The sequence below is a fragment of the Megascapheus bottae genome, chromosome 9 (assembly GCF_031878675.1).
Source record: "Megascapheus bottae isolate mThoBot1 chromosome 9, mThoBot2.hap1, whole genome shotgun sequence".
Classification (NCBI taxonomy): domain Eukaryota; kingdom Metazoa; phylum Chordata; class Mammalia; order Rodentia; family Geomyidae; genus Megascapheus; species Megascapheus bottae.
In genome coordinates, this window is record NC_143517.1 from 19,112,569 (window position 1) to 19,135,995 (window position 23,427).

At 38.6% G+C, this 23,427-nt stretch overlaps 1 protein-coding gene across 7 annotated transcripts in view; it reads right to left on the reverse strand.

Moving 5' to 3' along the window:
* Ncoa2 (nuclear receptor coactivator 2) overlaps positions 1-23,427 on the reverse strand; it is a 255,666-nt gene that overhangs the window by 33,702 nt on the left and 198,537 nt on the right. For 6 of the 7 annotated variants that reach the window (XM_090338929.1, XM_090338932.1, XM_090338930.1 and 3 more), the window contains 7 exons: positions 19,326-19,503; positions 18,920-19,003; positions 14,893-15,081; positions 11,396-11,497; positions 10,275-10,418; positions 7,326-7,473; positions 3,434-4,703 (listed from right to left, as the gene is read on the reverse strand). In XM_090338929.1, coding sequence (XP_090195055.1) covers positions 3,434-4,703; positions 7,326-7,473; positions 10,275-10,418; positions 11,396-11,497; positions 14,893-15,081; positions 18,920-19,003; positions 19,326-19,503 — 2,115 coding nt within the window. The remainder of the gene's footprint in view (positions 1-3,433; positions 4,704-7,325; positions 7,474-10,274; positions 10,419-11,395; positions 11,498-14,892; positions 15,082-18,919; positions 19,004-19,325; positions 19,504-23,427) is intronic. The other variant, XM_090338934.1, reaches the window with a different exon arrangement.

Genomic DNA, 23,427 nt, shown 5'->3' on the forward strand with positions numbered 1-23,427 from the left:
GTTTTAAAAAAGGCTATTTTTTGATATAATAGTACATGTATTATCACATGCTTCCTATCTTTAGTAAGTCAGTAATAAGTTGAACAATGAATGAATTTTTTTTTCTAAGTCAAAATAGCATGACAGTTAATTGCAACTCAGGCTGCTTTATTTTACTAATAATTTATTGTGTATCCCTGAAATGAAAGAAAAGTCTTCAATAACCCCATGCAGCAGGGAGAAAACGTACAATTCCTCTATATGGAAGAGTGGGGAAGAAGAACAAGGTGTAAGATGATTGTTTGCTTTTCTCTTTCTACTATGATCTAAATTTAGGTAATGCATACTTCCTGTAGTAACTTCATGTTGCAATGTTTTTGATAGAGTTGCTCTGCATTTTTGATGTAGTTTTAACAGGGTGTGAAGTGAAGGAGAGACTAGAAACTGGATTTCATTGCAAAAAAAACACCCTTATTATAGTGCATGGATCTGCCTGTGTTCCTTTTTTTTTTTTTAAAGCCAAGGTATTACGTATATAAAAGGTTTCACTGCGACATTTCCATAGAGCATATAACTTACTTTGATCAAATTCACTTTCCTCATTGCTCTGTGTTCTTTTCTGCTTTTTATTTAACCAACTGTAACACCGTATAGTTCTACTTTCACACACGTCTATGAAGTATTTTAATTGCAATGGTCCTCTCAATCACCTCTCCTCATACCCTCCCCTCCTTTTACTTTGTTCCCCTTTTGAAATCATCTCCAACTGACACACATTGACTGCTTATTGATCTACGGAAAGTAACAGATCTGTGCTGATTATATCTTCAGATTTAGGTTTCCTAGATGAGATGATTTTAATTAGAAACCACTCCTAAGTAAACTTTAGAAACTGCCAGTAACATCACAAACTTTTTTTCACTGAGATACTGCAATTACATATAGAAATGCCAAGCCCTGGTCCCTTCCTGATCCTTTAAGTATCTAGGGTCTCAAGCCAAAGCAGAAACAAATTGTTTGTGGAGGGGGAGGGGCATGTTACATACCAACCTAAAGTGGTACCTCATGAACCACAATCTTACTCTCTAGCATGTGTCAATTCACCTGCATGATACTATCTCTGTCACTTTGACCTGCTGCTGTATAGTCTAATTGAGTAAACTTCAAAAGGTGAAAATATTGACAGATGTCAAGACATTGCTACTAACTTTCTGCTGAAACGCTGGTGCCCCCAACACTTGATTTTACATTACCAAATAGCTGTTACAAGAACCTTGCACTGACTAAGTTTAAGAAAGGAATTGCCAGTGATCTTCAAGAATCTGTTTTCCTTGGTTCTTGGGGCTATCCTCGGTCCCCAGCAGATATCTATGGAGCCTCGGACTGAGCAGCAAAGACTATGGAGCTCTGTAGTTTTCCTTATCCCATCTGATTTTTCTCTGAAGTTGGCAACACATAGTGTTTCTAGTTGTAAAACAAATTTCAAGGGAAAACTTATGAGCCATTGTTTAAGTAGGGAGGCTTTGCCGCTTCTTCACTTCCTAATTCCTCATGAGTGAAGAAAAGGTTTGCCATGCAGGACATGTTTAGGGATCAAAGAGGAGCTGACAGTCCAGGGTGAAGTTTGAGATCACTAATTCTCAATTAGTCTGCAATTCCCAAGGAAACTTGACGCCAAGCCATTATGGCTATAGAAAGCCACCTGTTTTTTTAAAATAAGAAAAACTGACATTTTCTCCCGTGATGCCATTACTATGTAACGATAATATCAAGATTAATTTTGAGATGGGTGCTGGTGACTTCGAAGACTAAGATCTGATAATCACATTTCAAAAGCAATCTAGGCTCAAGTGATAGTGCACCATCCTTAGCAAAGAGTTAAGGGACAGTGGCAAGGCTTTCATGTCAATCCCAGTACTGATATTTTCTCTCAAAGCCTCAACAAATGAACAATCCTCTCCCCAAAAAAGAATGAATTCAAGAAGGCTTGAGATGTTTGAAAGATTATAAAATAGCAGTTAGGCTAAAGAAGTTCAAATATTTACTGTATAACATGTATACTTGAAAATCACTAAGAACAGATTTTATGCTTTTTGGGGGGGGGGGGGGTCAATCGTGGAGCTGCTTGAACTCCAGGCCTGGGCACTGTTCCTGAGTTCTTCAACACAAGGCTACCACCCAACCCCTCGAGCCACAGTCCCACTTCCAGTTTTCTAGGGGTTAATTAGAAATAAGAGTCTCCTGGACTTTAGTGCCTGTGCTGGCTTTGAACCATGATCCTCAGAATTCAGCCTCTTGAGTAGCTAGGATTACAGATGTAAGCTACCGTGCCCAGCTACATTTTAAGCGTTCGTACTACAAAAATTAGTAGTATATGAGGTAATAGACATGTGAATACATTTGATTTAGCCATTTCATGACGTATGCGTATTTAAAAAATTATATTATAGGGGCTGGGATTTTGGCCTAATGGTAAGGGTGCTTGCTTAGCATGCATGAAGACCTGGGTTTGATTCCTCAGTATCACATACATAGAAAAAGCTGGAAGTGGTGCTATGGCTCAAATGGCAGAGTGCTAGCCTTGAAAAAAGCCCAAGGACAGTGCTCAGGTTCTGAGTTCAAGCCCCATGACTAGCAAAAAAAAAATTGTATGTGTTATAAGTATAGGTGATTTTTACTTGTCAATTACAAAAAGAGAATGATTTTGAACTTCACTTTAGATCACTTGGCCATCCTACAATTTTTTCAAGGCATTGAAGATGTAGACAAGCTTAAGGCACAGAATAAGCTATTCATTTCAGTCTTGAACTTGTGTATTAGTGTCCAGAGTCAGCTTTTACCTCTCCTTTGCTTTCTATCCGTTTAATTTTATGTACTACAAACAATTACCTAGGAAATTCTCTTAAGTGGTGATTGAGAAAGGTAGAATGATCTTCAGCTAAAATCTAGCTAAACCCACTGATCTAAATCCTGATTAACAAACCATTGTTAGTCTGTTGCTTATCCTGCCCACCTATTTTTTTTATGACTAAATGAACTAAGAACACATTTCTTTCAGTAGTTACAAAAAGAAAAGAAAAATCAGTATTTGGTGCTCATGAAAACTATGCACTCCATAAGCAAAATTTTATTAAAGCATAGCCATGATTTTTTGTTCAGTGTCTACACCTGTTTTGTACTATAATGGCAGAACTGTATGGTAACAATAGAGTCTACATGGCCTGCTAAGACTGTCAACCTGACAATAAAGGTGTCATTTTTTTACTAGGCAGAGGGTTTGAAATCTTCCTCTTAGTTAAGTTTGTAGCCTCAATGCAAATTAACTGTTTCAAGATGAGAACCAAAAGGAAAAGGCTCATTTTTACCAGATCATCTCAGGCCTCAAATTATACCTGTGAAGAAAATCCTTGGAGGATAAACACAAGTATACTCGAGAAGACATTACAAAACTTACCTGGTCACTGGGCTCAAAACTCATCTCCTCCTTCTCAGTTTTCATAGCTATTAGTTTTGTATTACTGGCAGGGTCTGTCTTACTGTCCAGTCGCTCAAGTTTTGGGGTTATTTCTGGTAAACCAATATCTTTAGTATCATCTTTATCTAGCAAATAGCGAAGTAGTGCATTTTCTTTCTTCTTGGGGCTCACTGGCTCTTGTTTAATAGTCACTTCTGACCCAGGAGCTGTGCTGCTGGACTCTTGGCTCAGCTCTTTGCCTGTGGCTTCTGCTGTTAGCTTGGCCAAGTCCACAGGGGAACTGCTGTCCTGCAAAAGTCTGTGCAAAATTTTATGCTTCTCCTTGAGCGAGGTCCCATGGGTGGAGCCAGGCCCAGATAAGCTACCTGTGGAGTCCTTACTTGTGTCTGACAAAGAGCTGGGCAGGGGTGAAGGCTCCATCTGGTCAGACTTGGTAGTCAGCAGTTGCAGGAGTTTGGTCTGCCCTTTGCTGTCATGTAGCCGGTTCTGTGCCTCAGCTCTGTCCCCACTCACAGCCTGGGGCATGCTGGAATCACTTGTTTCCTTTTGCTCTCCAGGGTGGCAGCTGTTTTCCACTTGTCCAGCTGTACCTTCTGATGGCTCCCCATAAAGTCCAAAACAATCTTTGGAGTCCAAGCTTCCCATCTTGCTGAGTGGGGGAGGATTCATATTAACTGGGGAGTTTTGCAAATTGCCCATCTTTAGGTCCGGTGAAGCCAACGATGACCCTAATGAGACCCCATGCCCCTCGCTGAGGGCCTGAAGTGCATTGAGGGAACTGTTGGTATAACTATGGCTATTTCCTGTGCTGCTGCAAACTCCCACAGGGGAATGCAAGCTTCCTGCAGGGGAAAACTGACTGGGTGGGATGCGAGGACTGCCAGCCACGCCGGGGCTCATGCGATGCCTTGGTGAAAGCATGGAGGTGTGCTGCCCTGGATTCATGCCAGGACTGCTTTGTGAGGGACTGTTCATTTTGAGTGCATAGTTACTACCCTGAGGAGTGGTTGCTTGCATGCCGGACACATGATTCATTCCCCCGGAACCACCAAACCTGCCCATGGGCATGCCCATTTGTTCCTTTGGGCCATTTATGGGAAAATTTATATTGCTAGTGAGGGTCATGTCCTGACCTGGGTTCCCACTGCACATGGCCTGGTGGGCAGGACTGCTAGAGCTAATTGGATTCAATGGCTTCCCCATCGTTGGTGCAGTCAGATCCGGATTCATTACACATACATTCTGCTCTCTACAGTGAGGAAACAAACATATATAAGATAAATGCAAGAATACTTAGCAAGTTGCTATTTCTTTGAAAAATAAGATAGCCTCTTTATAAGATCAGGCTACTTTATTTTTTATTTTTTGCCATTCCTGGGACTTGAACTCAGGGCCTGGGTACTGTCCTTGGGCTTTCTCAAGGTTAATGCTCTACCACTTGAGCCACAGCAGTTCTGGCTTTTTCTGTATATGTGGGCTTTATGCATGCTAGGTGAGTGAGTACTTTACCACTCGGCCATACTCCTATCCCCCATCAGACTGTTTTTAAAGAATAGACAATACTTAAATGAAACAACCTACAGTTATGGTCAACACTGAACATGTACAGTTTTGGAACAAGAGGATTTTTCTTTTTCTGGAAACTAAGATGTCTGTGGTTTCACAGATGGAGTGTGCTTGACTCTAGCATATTGAAATTGTAGTTAGTAGAGAGGACATCATCTTCCTCACGAGTGACAGAGAGGAAATAATGGCTCAAAAATGATGTAAACAAATACAGCTGCTTTCAATTATTTGCCAGAAATTACATAATCTAACAACAGACACATCTATTGGATTTGGGATATACTACTTGGCTCAAAATGAACAACAAACTTAGCCAGAGAAGCTGCTGGTTCTAGAGCCAGCAATTACTACTGTTTGGAGTTAGATCACTTTGTCTAGCAGATTTCCACTCATCTCTAAGAACACTGCCCCCCTCCCTTGCCACCCCTGGCTGTCATAGCAGGAGCCTCAACCCCACAAGGGTGGTCTTTAGAGAGAAGGTACTTTGTCATCTAATCTTCCTGCTCCTGGGCCACTCCAATCCATTAACTGATGCCTAAAAGCAGGTTTTTGAGTGAGACGATTTATTTCCCAAGCCCCATGAGCTTTCATTTCCAGCCTTGGCAGTCACTTGTGAGTTACAAAACATGCTCACACATCCAAACAAAACAGGTTTCACAAATTGTCAAACATCAGCCTTTAGTTAGGTGGATGAAAACTGCCACATCTAAATTGTAATCATTTTCAAATTGTTTTTAGTTTGAGGTCAGATTTATTAACAGTTTGTAAACAGGACTGCCTGATTTTTAAAATTTCTACATTAGAAAGTAAATAACTGACAAATGTAACAAAATAGGACTCTAACCAAAACAACTTGATTTATCATGTGATAGTACTTTATAAAGTTTAATACAGCATTACATAGATAAATATGTACTTTGAAATTTAACTGTTAAAGAATGTTCTTTAAAATACAGGTTATGAGCCAGGTGGCTCATGTATATAATCCTAGCTACGCAGAAGGCTGAGACCTGAGGATCCTGGTTCAAAGCCAGCCGGGGCAGAAAAGTCCTTTGTGGCTCAAGTAGTAAAGTGCTAATCTTGATTACAAAGAGGATCAAGGATAGCACCCAGGCCCTGAGTTTAAGCCCTACAACCAACAAGAAAAAAAAAAACCCAAACCAAAAAACAAGTTATGAGATTTTATAATAATCTTTCAATTTTCTTCATTATAGGAATGTTTATCAGCATTCAGTTTAAAATCTAATACCAAGAAATTAAAGCCAGGTGCCAGCGGCTCATGCCTGTAATCCTACTCAGGAGGCTAAGAACTGAGGATTGTGGTTCAAAGCCAGCCCAGGCACAAAAGTCTGTGAGACTCTTATCTTCAATTAACCACTAGAAAACCAGAAGTGGTGCTGTGGCTGAAGTGGTAGAAGTGTGTAGCTGAAGAGCTCAAGAACAAAAAAACTACTCTAAGAATATTTGAAGCCGGGTGTGGTGGCTCACACCTGTAATCCTAATTACTCAGGAGGATGAGATCTGAGAATCACAGTTCAAATCTGGCCCAGGAACCAAACAACATAACACTCTTATTCCCAATTAACCTCTAGGAAACAGGAAGTGGGCATGTGGCTCAAGGGTAGGGCAGTAGCCTTGAGCTGAAGAGTTCAGTGACAGTGCTCAGGTTCAGAGTTCAAGCCCCATCACCAAAAAAAATTTAAAAAAATATATATGTATGAAAAGTCTGAGATTTAAACACACAAGATCAGAAATCATAGCACTAGCTTCAGCAGTCCTGCCTTTGTGAGTGTCCCACTGGGCCCCTGACTTCTTCAATGTAGAGAGGTCATGTTAGTACTAGCCTTGGCTTCTTCTAGCAAAGCCTTAACATTTACTAGAATTATAGTCATCAAAGAATAGCTTTATGTTCCCAACAAGATGAGCTAGTTTTGACCACCAATCAGTAACCAATTAATTTTATATTATCAGGATAGACAAACAAAAATCTCATAAACTAGGCTGGGAGTTTGGCCTAGTGGTAGAGTGCTTGCCTAGCATGCACAAAGACCTGGGTTCGATTCCTTGGTACCATATACAGAGAAAAAGCCAGAAGTGGTGCTGTGGCTCAGGTGGTAGAGCTCTAGCCTTGGGAAAGTCCAAGGAAAGTGCTCAGGCCCTGAGTTCATGCTCCAGGACTGGCAAAAAACAAAAAACAAAACAAAACAAAACAAAAACCTCATAAACTATAAAACTCTAGGATGATTTGTTGCTTTTGAAACAGTCTCTCTCAACCTAAGGAGGGAAAATGAGTTCCTAGAATTACCTGTGAAGCATATGTAAAGATATTACAAGTTGAGGCTCATTAGTAGTCTGAGAACGGATGAGTTTGCTCTTCGTTTGGGCAGCAACAAGAGTGCCATCAGACAAGGAAAAACGATAGATCTGACTGAATGCCAATCCTTGTCTCAGTACTGCAGGCAAACAAGGAAACACAATACATTGTTAGAAGAAGAAAAAAGAAAAACACTGGTATGTATGTGTGTGTGTGTGTGTGTGTGAAAAAGACATGTGATAGTAATAAACATTTTATTTCATGGAATTTTCCTTTAAATATCTTAAAAAGTTATAAGTAATACATTATGATGTTAAAACAGTAATATTTTTAAGCTCATGTTCTTTTCACTCAGAATATCCAAAAAATGCAGTAATTTGTCTTCTCATGAAAAAGAATAACAGCACGAATCTTCAAATCAATCTCAAATGTTTAGTATGGAGGCAAAATACAGTATTAAAGGTTAATTAGGTCAAACTAAGCTTTTGAATGGTTTGTTGTCAATGATAGAAAATGATACAATGCAAATGCAAAAACATTGTATCGCTAATGAGTACAATTTGCCTTTGACTTCCTATAATAAAATTATTAAATGGAAATTCATGACTTTAAATATGTTCTCTCAATGTTCATCTTGAAGTAATACACTGTTCAATCCATCATTTTACACCACTTTCTCTCATTTTTGTTTCTTACTGTGCAAGAAGCAGTATTTCCACTGTTAAGACAACAGGAAGAAGATAATCAGAAGACTTTCTAGAGAAAAAGAGGCTAAACAAAACTATGAAAGTACAAATTGCAGTGACATGTAATTGGCTTAACTGTTAGGTAAAGGTTAGGTAGTTCTATTTTCAAAACAACAAAAATGACACAAATCAACCAGGTTATTTTAATTTCTTTTAAATAACTGACAATTTTTGTTGTTGGTGGTGGTGGTCATGGGGCTTGAACTCGGGACCTGTGTGCTGTTTTGAGCTCTTCTGCTCAAGGCTAGTGCTCTACTATTTTGAGCCACAGCATCACTTTAAAAAAAAAATTGGTGATAACAGTCTCTAAAAGGTAACATAGATAAAACCTTTATAATCAGGCTCACATTTCCAGTGGCTTATTTCAGAATTTATCTGACCTTGGCTGTGCTCTCTAAAAATTTCTCATTTCATCTCTTCTATATCCAACATCCCTATGTCTAAGCAAATATAAATAAGCATGTACCTGAATCATTTTAGATTTACTTAGATTTCTAGTTAATAATTGTAATAACAGTAATATTACTTACTGATTTCCTAACTATAAATGTATACATAAGATTTTGTTGTTGCTGTTGTTAATCTTTTTTTTTTTTGGCCAGTCCTGGGGCTTGAACTCAGGGCCTGTGCACTGTCCTTGGGCTCTACCACTTGAGCCAAAGCACTACCTCTTGCTTTTTCTATGTATATGGTACCAAGGAATTAAACCCTGGTCTTTATGCATGCTAGGCAAGCACTCTTACCACTATGCCAAACCCCCAGCCCTTGTTGTTAATCTTATCTGTTTTAACCTATCAAGTGTCTGGCAATTTGATATAAACTCTTTTGTAAGGAACCAGGAAGCCATCGTATTAAATATGGATTGCTGCTATCAAAGACCTTAGACACTGCACATGTTTTACATATTGACTACTTAAATTTCTGTTATTATTCTTATTTTCAAGCTGTATCTAGTGAACTGGTAGGTTAACTATTGTATTTCTGTCAAACATTGCATCTATATTTCCTCTACTTTTTTTCCAGCTTAAATGAAAATAAGGGAAATTACAAATTAGTGGATTCTAAGAAATCCTTAGAAACATAAATGAGAAAAATGTAAGGGGAGATGGGAAAGTTCATTTGCTATGATCTGCTGTTTTTTCATTAAGTAACCTAAAATGTATAAGTTTCAAACATGCAAACTGTACTGGTAAAATGGCAAGGTCATGGATGCACATTAAATGGATGACAACCTACAATTCTATTTTCAACAATTAGGAGCCAGTTTTTCTTCTGCAAAGATGCAGACATGCAGACAGCTGTCCATGCTGAGGGATAAAACACATTGCTCTGTCATGAGTACTTCCTGTGCTGTAAGGCACACACTGACCAACCACAACCTGCCAGGGCACAGACAGAAACAGTGTCCTCCGTCCTGACTAAGCATTTATTACAACAGAAATGTTTTTCTTTTGTTTTCATTCTTTAAAAGAAGACCAAAATGCACTTGACATAGTGACCACCAGGGTGGGCTCAGGGGACACTTCGAGCTGAAATTGAGTGTTGGTAAGTCCACACTTGTGGTGCCTCAGTCTGCATGTGTGCAGAGGCAGTGCTGAAATGCCACCCTCGTTCACTGATCCTTCCTTGCTAGTGTGTGAGGATGGGGCAAAGGAGAGACAGGGCCATGCAAAGATCAGGTTCTTACTGAAGGATGTAGTAGTTCTAAAAGATGATTTCAAGTGCTGAGTTTATTCTAGCTGTCCTATTAAATTTGTTACCTGAAGAGAGTCACTACACATCTCAGGGGCTTCTGTAAACATCTGAGCCATCGTTTGGCATCTCTTTAAAGGAAGGTATAAGATCCCACTGTTCCTTCTACCAAGGATGTAATCATTGTTGCAAATCTCATTTATTTCTACTTCCCAAAGTTCATTTATAACTTAGGTATCTTTAAATTAGATGTTATCTCTTAACTTGTTATATGTCTAGAAATCTTAGGAGCAAAGAAAATGAACTCTTCCCCGTCCTTTGGTCTGTCTTGGTAACATTATTTCTTGCGCTGTGTCCCTGAGAAGCTTCTGGGCCAGAAAGCACACAGGATAACTGTCTTTGGGGCAAGCTTTTGAAATTACTCCTCCCTAACAAGTTTCACCATAGGAAGCAAATGTAACATTTTCTTTGAGAGAAATACTGCTCAGAGGAGCTTACTTACCTTCATGATGATGCCTTTTAGCATAGGATACAGATTCTCCTTCATGCTGTGCATGGAACTTCTGAATGCACCTTCTCACTAGATCCTCCCAGCCTGGTTTCATGGCTGCTCTCATGGTGCTAGTATCCAGAGAAGTGATCTTGCCTATGAGATAACAGAAAGCATTATACCTATAGACTCATCCGTTCCTTATGGATATTGGTTCAAAGACACAGTGGATACCAATATCCATGGATGCCATGGCTCCTCATATAAGCTGATAGCAAAATATTTGCACGTATTTATGTACATCTTACTTTTTTGTTTTTGGAACTTCAAAAGATTGTACAAGGAGTTACAATTTATCATGTATATCTAAGTGTTCAGTAATTCCTTATTGTGTCACCTCTTGTATCACTCTTGTATCCCTAATCCCGTTTATTCCCTCACCCAGTCTCATTTCACACTTCCTTTATCACTTCCTGTATTTGTCCTCTATTCCTTTTTTTATTAGTTCACCTCCTCTCCCATGGGCCCAACTCTTAAAATTTCATTTCAGCTTCCTGGTACGCATTTAGTTAAACTGTCTGGTAACTAGTTGAAAGGTTTACTCTATGGAGTTTCACTCTTGTATATACAAATCATCTCCTTCCATATACTTTATTTAAATCATCTCGAGATTGCCGCTGCTTCTTTTCCTTTTTTTTTTTTTTTTAAAGATTTGGCAACAGGGTTAAATTAGAGAGAAATAGAAATAGTTCCTGCTCCTCATGCTATGGATTGCTTTTGAATACAATGCAAATACTATCGCAGAAAGTTACTACTCTATATTATTTAGGGAGTAACAACAAGAAAAATATGTTATCTGTTCAGTACAGACATACTTTTTTTTCTGGAGTCTTTCTGACCCAGGTTTGGCACAATTCACAGATGTGAAGTTTGCAGATATGGAGGCTGTATAATAATACACAGACCTCACGGGTACTCAGCCTCTCTGCTCTGGTTCTCCAGCTCCACAGCACCCCTCCCCCAGCAGCAATCACTACTGCCAGCTTCCTGACCATCTTCAAACTACAGTTCTCATTCACAAATCCAACATTAGAAGCGTTGTTTTTATGGTCTTCTCTGGAAAGATATCTTACCTTGGAGATCTTGGCGAGTAGTAAAACTTTCAGATGAGGGAAGAACTGGTCTTTCTTTCATAGGGACTCTTCTTGCCACACAAATCAAACAGGACTGCAAATCTTAAATCATACACATTTATGTTTATGATATTAGGATTTTAGTAATTACAGGTATGTATCATATGCACCTGGCTTGAAATGAATGTTTTTATTTGATCATAATCATGATCATCATTGTGTGCTGGTAACTGGGGCTTGAACTCAGGACCTGGGAGCTGTCCCTGAGGCTTTTTCTATGCAGGACTGGAATTCTACAGCACTTGAGCCACAGCTCTACTTCTGTTTTTTTGGTCATCAATTGGAATCTCATGGACTTCCCTGCCCAGGCTGGCTTTGAACCACAATCTTAGATGTCAGTCTCCTAGAGTAGGTAGGATTACAGGTCTTTTTCAAATTAAAAAACCTAGACAAAAGGCTGATACAAAGAATAGTCTCTTTATATCTTCTTATGTCATTGACTTATGATTGTTTGCCCTTAAAGTTGGGAAGAGGTTCTTGAAATACATTCAATAGCTGGTATCTCAAAATTAAAATTACTCATCATTGGAGTTACAAGTGTACTTCAGTGATAGAGTCCATGTTCAGTATGTCTAAGGAAAAAGACACACATACCTCCACATACTACCATCATCTTTAACAAAGCAAAAACTAGTCGGGCATGGTGGCTCACGCCTGTAATCCTAGCTACTCAGGAGGCTGAGATCTAAGGATAGCGTTCAAAGCCAGCTGGGGTACTCAGAAACCAATAAATTAGACACTCTTATCTCCAATTAATCATCAGAAAACAGGAAGTAGGGCTGAGGAGCAAAGGGTAGGCAACCTTGAGCTGCGGAGCTCAGGGCCAATGCCCAGGCCCAGAGTTCAAGTCCAACAAACAAAACAAATTCTGAGGCAGTAGTCACATTATTTCCACTTAAAAGAGGAAAAAGTGGAAGTGTACAGTCTAAGCAACTTGCTCAATATATCATATTTTAGTGAAGCTATGTGTCAAATCTGAGCACAAAACATGGCTCAGAACCCTACTTTACATTGGGATAGTTAAGTGGCAGAGTGCTTGCTTAGGATACCAAAGGCCCTAGGTTTAATCTCTGGTGGCACAAAACAAGAACAAAGAGAAACACCTGTTTGTTTTTTTTGGCCAGTCCTGGGTCTTGAACTCAGGGCCTGAGCACTGCCCTTGGGCTTTCTCAAGGCTAGAGCTCTACCACTTGAGCCACAACACCACTTCTGGCCTTTTTCTATGTATATGGTACTGAAGAATCGAATCCTGGTCTTTGTGCATGCTAGGCAAGCACTGTACCACTAGGCCAAACTCCCATCCACATCTGTTTTTAAATGTGTAAAAAAATGTTTGACTTTGAAGCATAATAAAAGTCAATTAGTACAGCTGTACCTGTTATAACATTTTAGCATATTATCACAGGTACATTAGCAGCACTTGACTTTTTTTGTTGAGGCAGTGTCTCACTATATAACATAGGCAAACTCATGATCCTATGGCCTCATCTCCTCACTACTGGGATTATATGAGTATACCACCACACCCCACTGGTGATACTCTTGTTGTATTAAATAGTTCACGAATTCATTTTCAATAACATTTAAGTATTAGTAAATTTTAGGCTGGATATGGGTGGCTCACATCTATAATCTTAACGACTTAGAAGGTTAAAATACAGACAAATGCAGTTTGAAACCATTAGGTGACTGTCACAAAAAATTTACACTATTAAACTAGGCTGGAGACATGGTTTAAGTAGTAGACAGCAAATCCAATGAGCTAGCCTTGATCACAAGGCCATGAGTTCAAATTGCAGTATTGAAAAGAAAATTTAAAAATACATTTTAAATAAGTACTAAATAACTAGTATTCAATGACAACTTTGGTTTAGTTTTAATAAAATTTTTTAAAAATTAAATAAAAATTATTCACTGTTTTACATGTGTTAAGCCAGGTCTTTATCAATGAGCTATAGCTCCAGCCCTAAATCTTATTACATTCTGATAGTGGTATTATTGATTTCACTTGCTAGTAAACTGATGCTCAGAGAGGTTAAGGAGCTTGGCCTTAGTCACAGAGCTGTAAGTGGTTGAGTGAGAAGCTTGCCTGTTTGATTATATAGTACATAATGTTTCTCTCACTTAGCTTTCCCTACACACACAAGGAATGTGTTCTCGTGTTACAGACAATGGCATCTTGCTTAGGGATATGGAGGGATATACACTGTATCAACATCTCATATCATATAAGCTTACATAATCTGAAGCTTCTCCTTTCCACACTTTCATATCTTCTATTAAATGATGATGTAAACTCAGCAACCATGGAGAGGGATTCCAGGAATTTCTTTTGAGTGTATTTTAAAAATATTTGCATCTTTGTGTCTTACTTGCATTGGATGTTCAAAAGAACTTGGCACCCCTCCAAACATGTATTGTGAGGCTTGAACTCTGGGCCTGGGTGCTGTCCCTGAGCTCTTCAGCTCAAGGCTAGTGCTCTATCTCTTGAGCCACAGCACCACTTTTGGTTTTTGGGAGGTTAATTGAAGATGAGGGTCTCATAGACTTTGGTGCCTGGGCTGGCTTCAAACTTCGACCCTCAGATCTCAGCCTCCTGAGTAGCTATGATTACAGGTGTGAGCCACTGGTGCTCAGCAAATAAGTCACTTTCAACATTCTACTGGACAGCACTGTTATCGGTACTTAAAAAACTGAATTTACTGCCAGGCACTGCTGACTCATGCGTCTGGCTCAGGAGGCTGAGATCTGAGTATTACAGTTGGAGCCACCCAGGGCAAAAGCCCATTAGACTATAATTAATAGGCAAAACGTAGGGAGTGAAGGTGTAGCTCATGCAGTAGACTGTCAGCCGTGAGTGAAAAAAGCTAAGTGAGAGGCTCAGGGTCCAAGTCTTAGAACTGGCGCCAAAAGCAACGAAAACAAGGAGACAAACAAAACCTCAACTGAATTTATTAAAAAAAAAAAAAATAGGGACTGGGAGTTTGGCCTAGTGGTAGAATGCTTGCCTACCATGTATGAAGACCCGGGTTTGATTCCTCGGTACCACATACATAGAAAAAAAGCTGGAAGTGGTGCTGAGGCTCAAGTGGCAGAAGCTCTAACCTTGAGAAAGTCCAAGGACAGTGCTCAGGCCCTGAACTCATGCCCAGGACTGGCAATAAAATAAATAAATAAATAAATAAATAAATAAATAAATAAATAAATAAATAAGATCTTGAGAAAAGGTAGCTCTGTACACATGAAACATATATTCCAGAAAGTCTGAAGCATGACTTACTACAAATAAAATAAAATATAATTAAAAAGAAAAAAGGCACACCTGAAAAGAAGCCAGAAATTGCTTCTATGACTCCTTGGTATAGATTATTAAGGGTGAAAGTAATAAATATAGGAATAACCCTACAGATATATTAGATAGTATAGGTCCGTCTTACCTTCTCCTTCTTCTTTGATGGACTTTGGTTGAGAGACAGCAAAGCACTGCATAGTTTCATATTTCTGGTGTGCCTCCTGGTTATCATGACCTTCCTCTTCTGAATCAGGTAAAGGTTTCACCAGCATCCGACAGTTGAAGGTATGGCTGTTCCGCCTAGGAGGTTCGCCGGACCAAGATCCCCCGTTCACTACCAAAGCAAGAGTTATTCATCATTACAAGGAAATACACCAGGGCACGGCTGCTGAATTATCAAAAAATATGATGTACAGAAAAAGACGATCACTTTACTTTTTATATAGTTTTCATTCCCTTCTAAGTACTTTGATAATTTATGAGGGAAGCAATTCTCAAAAGTAAACATTCTTAACAACTTGGGCACCTCCTTGGAAGTTTCAAAATATCTACATTCCTTTGTACTCCATTTTTCCTCAAGATCATATTTTGATTTCTTCTTATTAAATGGCACAGTTTCTATTTTTGAGTTTTCCTGGTTTACTCAGAAGATTAGTTTTATGTGCTACATACTACCCAAAACCCTGTGAATGACTTCAACAGTTACATGCATTAAAGTTTATTTTTAGAATATGGACTTCATATAGTCAGGAGTATGAAGGATATTGCATTAGTGATGGGGCCTCACTATTTAGCTCCATTTCATACATCTAAACTGATCTTAAACATTCCCCAGCTTAAACTTCCTGCATCCCAATGCTAATCCCTTGCTCCTGATGCTGTCACACCTACAATATCAGTGTGCTCCTAACTCCCTCTAAGGAGCTTGTGTTTTAAGATCTTCTGTAATAAATACTTTACTAATTACTTTGGTACCCACTGCTTCCTCCCTTGTTCTTCTTTGGTGGAGGGGGCAGGGGGGGGGGCCATGAGGGAGACAGGGTGGCAAATGATGTTTAAACACTTGGCCCCTCATTTGCTAGGCAGGTGCCTTGCCCTTAAGTTATGTCTCCAGCCCTCATATTGCCTTGTCTTACAGATCTTTCTAGCATTTTATAGAAACTTTGATGTACATAGGGCGTAACTTGGCTGTTCCTGAACTACTCTACTGTAGTCTCTCTTAATATTTCCATGCATAGTTATTTCTTCAACAATACTGAAATGTCCCTAAAGACACAAAGCTAATGTTATTTATTTCTTTTCAAATGCAAAACTTTACACACATCCTATTTTAAAATAAAAATGTATATAATGGTTTAAAAATTAATTTAAGAGATATTGAGCCAAGTGTTGTAATCCTTGCTACTCAGGAGACTGAGATCTGAGGAGCCTAGTTCTAAGCCAGCCTGTGCAAGAAAGTCCATGAGATTGGTATCTCAAATGAACCAGAGAGAGAGAAAGAGGAGGGGGGCAGGGAGCAGAAGAGGGAGAGGAATAAGGGGGGAAGGAAGAGGGGAGAGGGGGGAGAGAAAGGAGGGAGAGAGGGAGTAGAACAGTGGCTCAAGTGGTAGAGAGATAAACTTGAGCAAAAAAAACTCAAGGATAGCACCTAGGCCCTAGTTCAAGCCCAGGACTGGCACAAACAAAAAATGGGGGGAGGGAGAGGAAGGAGGAAAGAGATATTTAACTAAAGGAACTAAAGTCAAGGTATGTTGCAGTGCATTACGGCAAACAGTGACTGACTTGGGACATTACAGGTGTTCATGGATCAGGTAAGAAATCAGATATACAAAAGCATGTTCAACTTGTACAATTCCTGCATTTAATATCAGCCCTAACTCCTACTTTGTTGTTGTTTTTTTTTTTTTGTCATTCCCTGTATTTTATTACAAAAATTAGGACCAGTAGAAAAACAAAAAGAAGGCCAGAAGCAAAGCAATTACTAGTCATTATGGAAAGCAGTATGGCAGTTCCTCAAAAGACTAAACATAGAATTCCCCTATGACCCAGCAATTCCACTACCTTGGCATTTACCCAATCGTCCAGAAACAAGGACTAAATCTACTAGCACAACAATGTTCATTGCAGCACTATTTACCATAGCAAAGATATGGAACCAACCCAGATGTCCCTCAGTTGATGAGTGGATCAACAAAATGTGGTATTTATATACAATGGAATTCTATGCTGCTGTCAGAAAGAACGACATGACCCCATTTGTAAGGAAATGGAAAGACTTAGAAGAAATCATATTAAGTGAAGTAAGCCAGACTCAAAGGAACACAGGCTCAATTGGTTCCCTCATTTGTCATAATCAGTAGAAACCTTAGGCTCTCCTAGCAGAGATATACAATAGAACAAAAGCTAGATACATAAGGCCATACAGTATGATGCTAAATGAAAGAACCTCCAGGATATAGAAACAAAAGCCATATAATGAGTGATTGTTGTCCCTAATGTACTATGTTCTTTCATCTCTTTTGCTGTCCCTTGGTTATCTCATATTGTTACAGTATTTCATCTTGTTATCTGATATATTATATATATGCATATTTGGTTATTTGAAATCTAATAGGGAAGGGGGGGAACAAAATGAAGGGTGGGGGTAGGGGCAGGGAAATGGGGACCAAGACATGAGAAAGGGTATCAATGTTTGTGAAGTAATGCACCTTCTCTCTGGTGAATATAATGTAATCCTTCTATTAATTACAATAAAAATATATGGAAAAAAAACAGAACAAAAAAAAAGAAAGAAAGAAATTACCAGTCTTGAGCAATACAGACAGTAGTTGTTAGGGTAAAGCTACTGCTAAATCCCTGGCTTCTAGGTTACAGAGGAATTGAAGGAGTTCTAGGCAGAAAACAGCGAACATTGAGTTAACTATAGGAAGGACAAGACCCACAACCAGTTTCCTACATTTTCCTAGACATTTGATGCCCTTGTTTCACATTTTTGTTGTTGTTTGTTTTTTCGGTCCTGGAGCTCAAGCTCTGGGCCTGGGCACTGCCCCTGAGCTCTTCAGCTAAAGGCTACAGCCCTACCCCTTAGCCATAGCACCACTTTCCCTTTTCTAGTGACTAATTGGAGATAAGAATCATCCGGGATGACTTTGAACGTTGATCCTCAGGATCACAGGTACCTAGGACTACAGGTGTGACCAATGTGCCAGGCTCCTCATTTCACTTTCATAACTTGTAAAAGCTTATTCACATCATGGAAACCATATGAAGCAATTAGTTGAAAAAGGAAGAAGAATTCTTACTAATTTGGATTAATACTAAGTTGAAAGTAAAAAAGAACAGTATTATATAAAGTAAGGCAATGAGCTCTTTAGAGAAGTGAATTAATAAGTATATGTCCTTTGAGAAAGTCATGAAATCATTGAAGAGATCTGAAAATATACATTACTTGAAATTAGAGATTCACTTTCTTTCTCACTTATTAGAGAATATAATAAAGGAATCCCACTCTAGTATTCCTAAATTGTGTATTACTGTTGTAGCTGCTTAGAACAAAGGGTTATCCTGTCAAGGAGAAGCTAGCCATAATGGAATCTGAAAAGGATTGTTCCTATGTACTTTGATGACAATAAGACCAACTAATATAAATGGTTTTAAGAAAAGAATAGAAAAACTTGCCAATTCAGACCTGACCTTATTCTGCACTAAAAGATGCACTCATTTTACCTGTGAAGATGTTCTTAGCATCATCACTTTAAGTGAGAATATTTAAAAGAAGCACTGCCAAAGTGGGAATCGCAGTGCTCCAAGGCAGCAACAAATGTGGGCCCACACTGTGAACCTCACTTCAGAAGGTGGCCCTTAATCATCACACACACTTCTGGGCAGTATCTCCAAAACAAGCTGAAGAAGCCAGGGGCACTGGCCCAGGGTGAGCGGGCTATGGAGGCAGAATTTGAGACGGAAAGAGCCCATTGGGGCAGTAGGGCTGGAGCTTCTCTCTGTGCCACTTGTCCTGGGTATTTGCAGAGTTTTGTATTTACAAATCATACTCGTTTTTACCAGTAGGACCCAAAACGAGCAAAATTTAACTACTCCTGACCACTTTTCAGGTGGACAAATTCAAGGTGGCTAATATTGGGTAGGGTGAGGTGAGACAGTTTGTTTGTTACCTTCTTTCTCTCTTTCTCTCTTGTTTTTGGTGGTACTGGGGTTTGAACTCAGGGCCATTTTAGCCATTCCTTCTGCCCTATTACCTTATTTAAAAAACAAAACACAAAACAAATAAACAAAACCTCTGAAAATAATTGTCATGAGTACTTGTCATATGAATAATTTTCATGTATTTTAAATATAGGATCAAAAGGATCATTTAATACAAGATCGGTATCCAAAGACATCCTTCTTTCCATGATTTCTAATCTCAAATACTTAAGTACCTATAGATCGTATCCCATTCCTCTAATTCCCAACTAACCAAATACAGATCTATTTTACCCATTCTAACCAAAACAATACATATAAACAGCATGGGGGTGGGGAGAACAGAGGCCCAGCAGATAGCAGAATGTCATTCACCTATAGACTTTGGCAGCAGGTTTTTGACAAATTCAGTGTGGTCCCCAACGTGCAGGATGCTGTATACGCTTTTGTTCATCAGCTCTTCTTGGTTATACCTTAAATATTGTGTCACATTCTCTGAAACAAACACCACATTGCCTTCCAGATTCACCACAAAGAAGAACCCATCAAGGGCCTAAAGAAAAAGACAAATGGTTATATATGACATATTTTAAAAAAACTTTCTTATTGTAATTAATAGAAGGGTTACATTATATTCTCCAGATAGTTGATGCATTACTTCATAAACATTGATACCCCTTCTCATGTTTTTGTCCCCATTTTCCCCCCACCTCCTCCTTTCATCTTGTTTTCTCCTCTTCTCCAGATAACAAGGTAAGATACTATAACAATATGAGATAACCAAGGAATCAACCCTTTTATAATTCTATTCCACATATCTCCCAACTACACTTATCCTTTCATTTTCTTTTCTTTTTTATGACTTTAATAATATATGTCTGGACTAAAACTAAGTATTTCAAAATACAGCTCAGGAGAATGATGGCACTAAAATTTAGGAGAGGTAACAGTTTATTCATGTTTGCTACATGTTTCCAGATTTTATGTATATATATCATAATGCATAATATTCCTTTTAATCTGACAGTTTATGATACAATAATAAAAATAAGATTGAGTTTGAAGGAATGTGGTAGTTGCTCATAGTCTCAAAGCTAGTTATTTTTGGATTGAAATATACATTCTTTACTGTAGTGTCTTTCACCTTTCCACTAGGTGATCTTATTTTTTAATTAAAAATTTGTTAACATTGATTTTTACATCATATTTCAAATGTCATATTTAACAAACAAGTATTCAAAAAGGGGATTTCTATCTACAATCTCTGGCACTTAGAAGAGAAGGATCTCTTCAAGGGAAATAATTCATATATGCCCCTTTACCAGTTTTGGATTTATTTTAGATTAAGTAAAAAACACCAAATTTATCAAGTTATAACTGCTATTAAATAAAAGTGAACAGGCATTTTTCTGTATTTTAAAAATGAAAATGAACTACTCCCTAAGATCCAACACTACTTTGATGTTACTAACCTAATACACAGTCCTTTGTTTCATAGTTTTTCCACATCATGTAGTAAGGGGACAATGAGACTTTTTCCTCAAACATCAAAAATGACCAGAAACGCCCCCCCCCCACATACACAATTTTGATATTTTTAAAGCTCAGAGTATCAGAGTAACATCAGTTCTTTACTGTTTGGCAGATACAGAGCATGTTTGGGCAGGGTCTGTGATATGGCAATCTAGAATCTGACATGAGAAACTCATGTGAATTTCAGCATTTTCAGTATTTTCCAGATTAAGAGGTGGGTTCCCAAGTCACAAAAGTATCAGTAGCATGCTATATGGGTTCAAAGTCCCATTCTTTGTGTCATCTCAATCCAGATTAGGAAAAGAGATGAAGAATTGAAGTTCACTCAGGAAGTAAAATAGTAATAATAATAACAACAACAACACTAATGATAATAGAAGCTATTTGGAGTGTTTATTATGCCTTACACACAATTGTGTCACTCTAGTATTTTCAACTCTCAAAGCAATGTTTTTATGTTCCCCAATATACAGAAGAGGAAATTGGGGTCAAAATGGTAAATAATTGCTTAACTAGTCAGTGGTAGAGTTGAAGTTGCATGGACCTGACTCTAAAGATCATGCTTTCAGGTATTAAGTAGCAGGTTGCTTACTTTCAGTGTTTACTCCTAGTTCATTTTTTCCGCTGAGTTTGCACTGACAATGAAAAGTCTGATGGCTCACTGGGTTTTCCTAGTTACATTTTTCCCTTCTGACCCATAGAGCTATTGTCTATGGGTCAGGTAAATGATCAGGACAAGAAAATGTTCGAGGGTAATCAGGGCCACATGTCAATTTGTTTGTTTTTTTCACAATACATCCTTATGACTATTTTTTTTTTTTTGCCAGTCCTGGGCTTGAGCTCAGGGCCTGAGCACTGTCCTTGGACTTTCTCAAGGCTAGAACTCTACCACTTGAGCCTGAGCACCACTTCCGGCTTTTTTCTATGTATGTGGTACCGAGGAATCGAACCCGGGTCTTCATGCATGCTAGGCAACCACTTTAACCACTAGGCCAAACTCCTGGCCCCTTATGACTATTTTTAACATAAAACAGTAGATGTGGATGGGGCCTAAAGTGTTTAGTTTGCCTTTTCTATATATTATTACTTTACAAGACTCCTACTTGGTGAGTAATCTTTTATATACTCAGTCTTTAATTCCATTTTCATTACAAAGCTGAATGCTCTCTCAGTCTAGAAGTGACCATAAGGTAACCAATTTGGAGATCCTGGGGCTTGAACTGGGGCCTAGGTACTATCCCTGAGCCTTTCTGCTCAAGGCTAGTGCTCTATAATTTGAGCCACAGCTCTACTTCTGGCTTTCTGGTGATTATTTGAAGATAAGAATCTTACGGCTTTCCTGTCAAGACTGGCTTTGAATCATGATCCTCATCTCTTGGTCAATAGGCATGAGACACTGGCATCATGCATTCTACTTAAAAATTTAGATTTTATGTTTTTCTTAAATACTGTCACATTCAGTCAAGAGTATAAGTCAAACTCAGGGCAAAGAAAAACTACCATTAGTTTACCTTCCACAGGAGGTTGGCAAAAAGCCTATACAATTTTGTGCAGTGGTAGTAGGGAACAGGAAGGTAGTCAGTTATGTGGCTAGCATCATTTCTAAACTTACTGTTTCAGTGCACATCCAACAAGGGTTTTCATAATTATATTACTTCTCATTCATTTCTGAAAGTGCATGTTGCTTCCTATTGCTTTATACCATGGGAAAAACACTGATTTGTGGCCTAACAAAACTGAAAGATGGAAATGGTTCATCTCATAAAACTGTTTTATTTTTTTTCAAAAGCTCACTACAATATGGCCTGAAGAAAAAAAAGCTGACATTTGGTTCTGTTGCCTAGAAACCACTATGCTATGATGCAAGCATGAGTGTGCAGCTAGGCCTCGGAACAGCTCCACAGGAACAGGTTTTCCCTGTTCAAATAATTACATGTAAACAGGAGTAAAAATGTAAACTCAAACCGTAAGTCCCCAGACTCACTCAAGCACTTTTTAATATATTTAGCACTAATGTCCTATACATATACTTGGCTCATGCACTGAATTCTCAAATAATTTTGAAATAGTAAATGTTGGCTTCATTTTATTTAATCAGGTCCAGTTTATACAATTAATGAACAAATGGCTTGCGTTGTAGACCAAAATTATATTGTTTCTTTTTAGATACCTCAAGTCTTCTTTACGAGTTCCCCCTGTATTCCCCTGATCTCCCAGATACATATAATAAACATAATATGTGGAAGTTTCCCAATTGTAACGATTTAGATTCCAATAATTTTCAAATCAATTTCTTCTTTGTAATTCAAAAGTTTTCCAAGGGAAATTATCCACTTTCTGTCATGTAATTCCAAATCATCCACCTGGTTACAGTATTCATTATCTGCTTGTAAGAACCAAGTACAGAAGTGGTGCTGTGGCTCAAGGGGTAGGGCTGTAGCCTTGAGCTGAAGTGCTCAGGGACAACCCTCAGGCCCAGAGTTCAAGTCCCACGACCCCCCCCCCCCAAAAAAAAGAATCAATTGCAAGTAGCATTCTCTGGTCTTTCACCGCCTGGATGAGTAGGGGAAATCAGGTTAAATGTGTTTCTGTTTTTTCCCTGGAAATGCTGGTTTAATGTTTTCAAGCCAGTGATTCAAGAGAAGATAAACAAGGCTCAACAAAGGGTCACTGAAAGCCTCTTGGCCACCAGGTCCAGCCCCAGGGAACAAATTTTGTTATTTCTAAGTACAAATACTGGGTTAGATGATCTTTAATCATTCCTGTCTCTTCCCTAACTTCTGCCCTCAATTATACAGTAGATTTTTATAGAATTAGATTTTCTAAAAATAAAAATCATCTATGAACATACTGAAAAAATTGGAAGAATACTGGATGTTAAAAAATCCTAATTTCTTATATATGTGTGGCTGCTGCAGCAAGCGAATTGATTCATAATGACAAT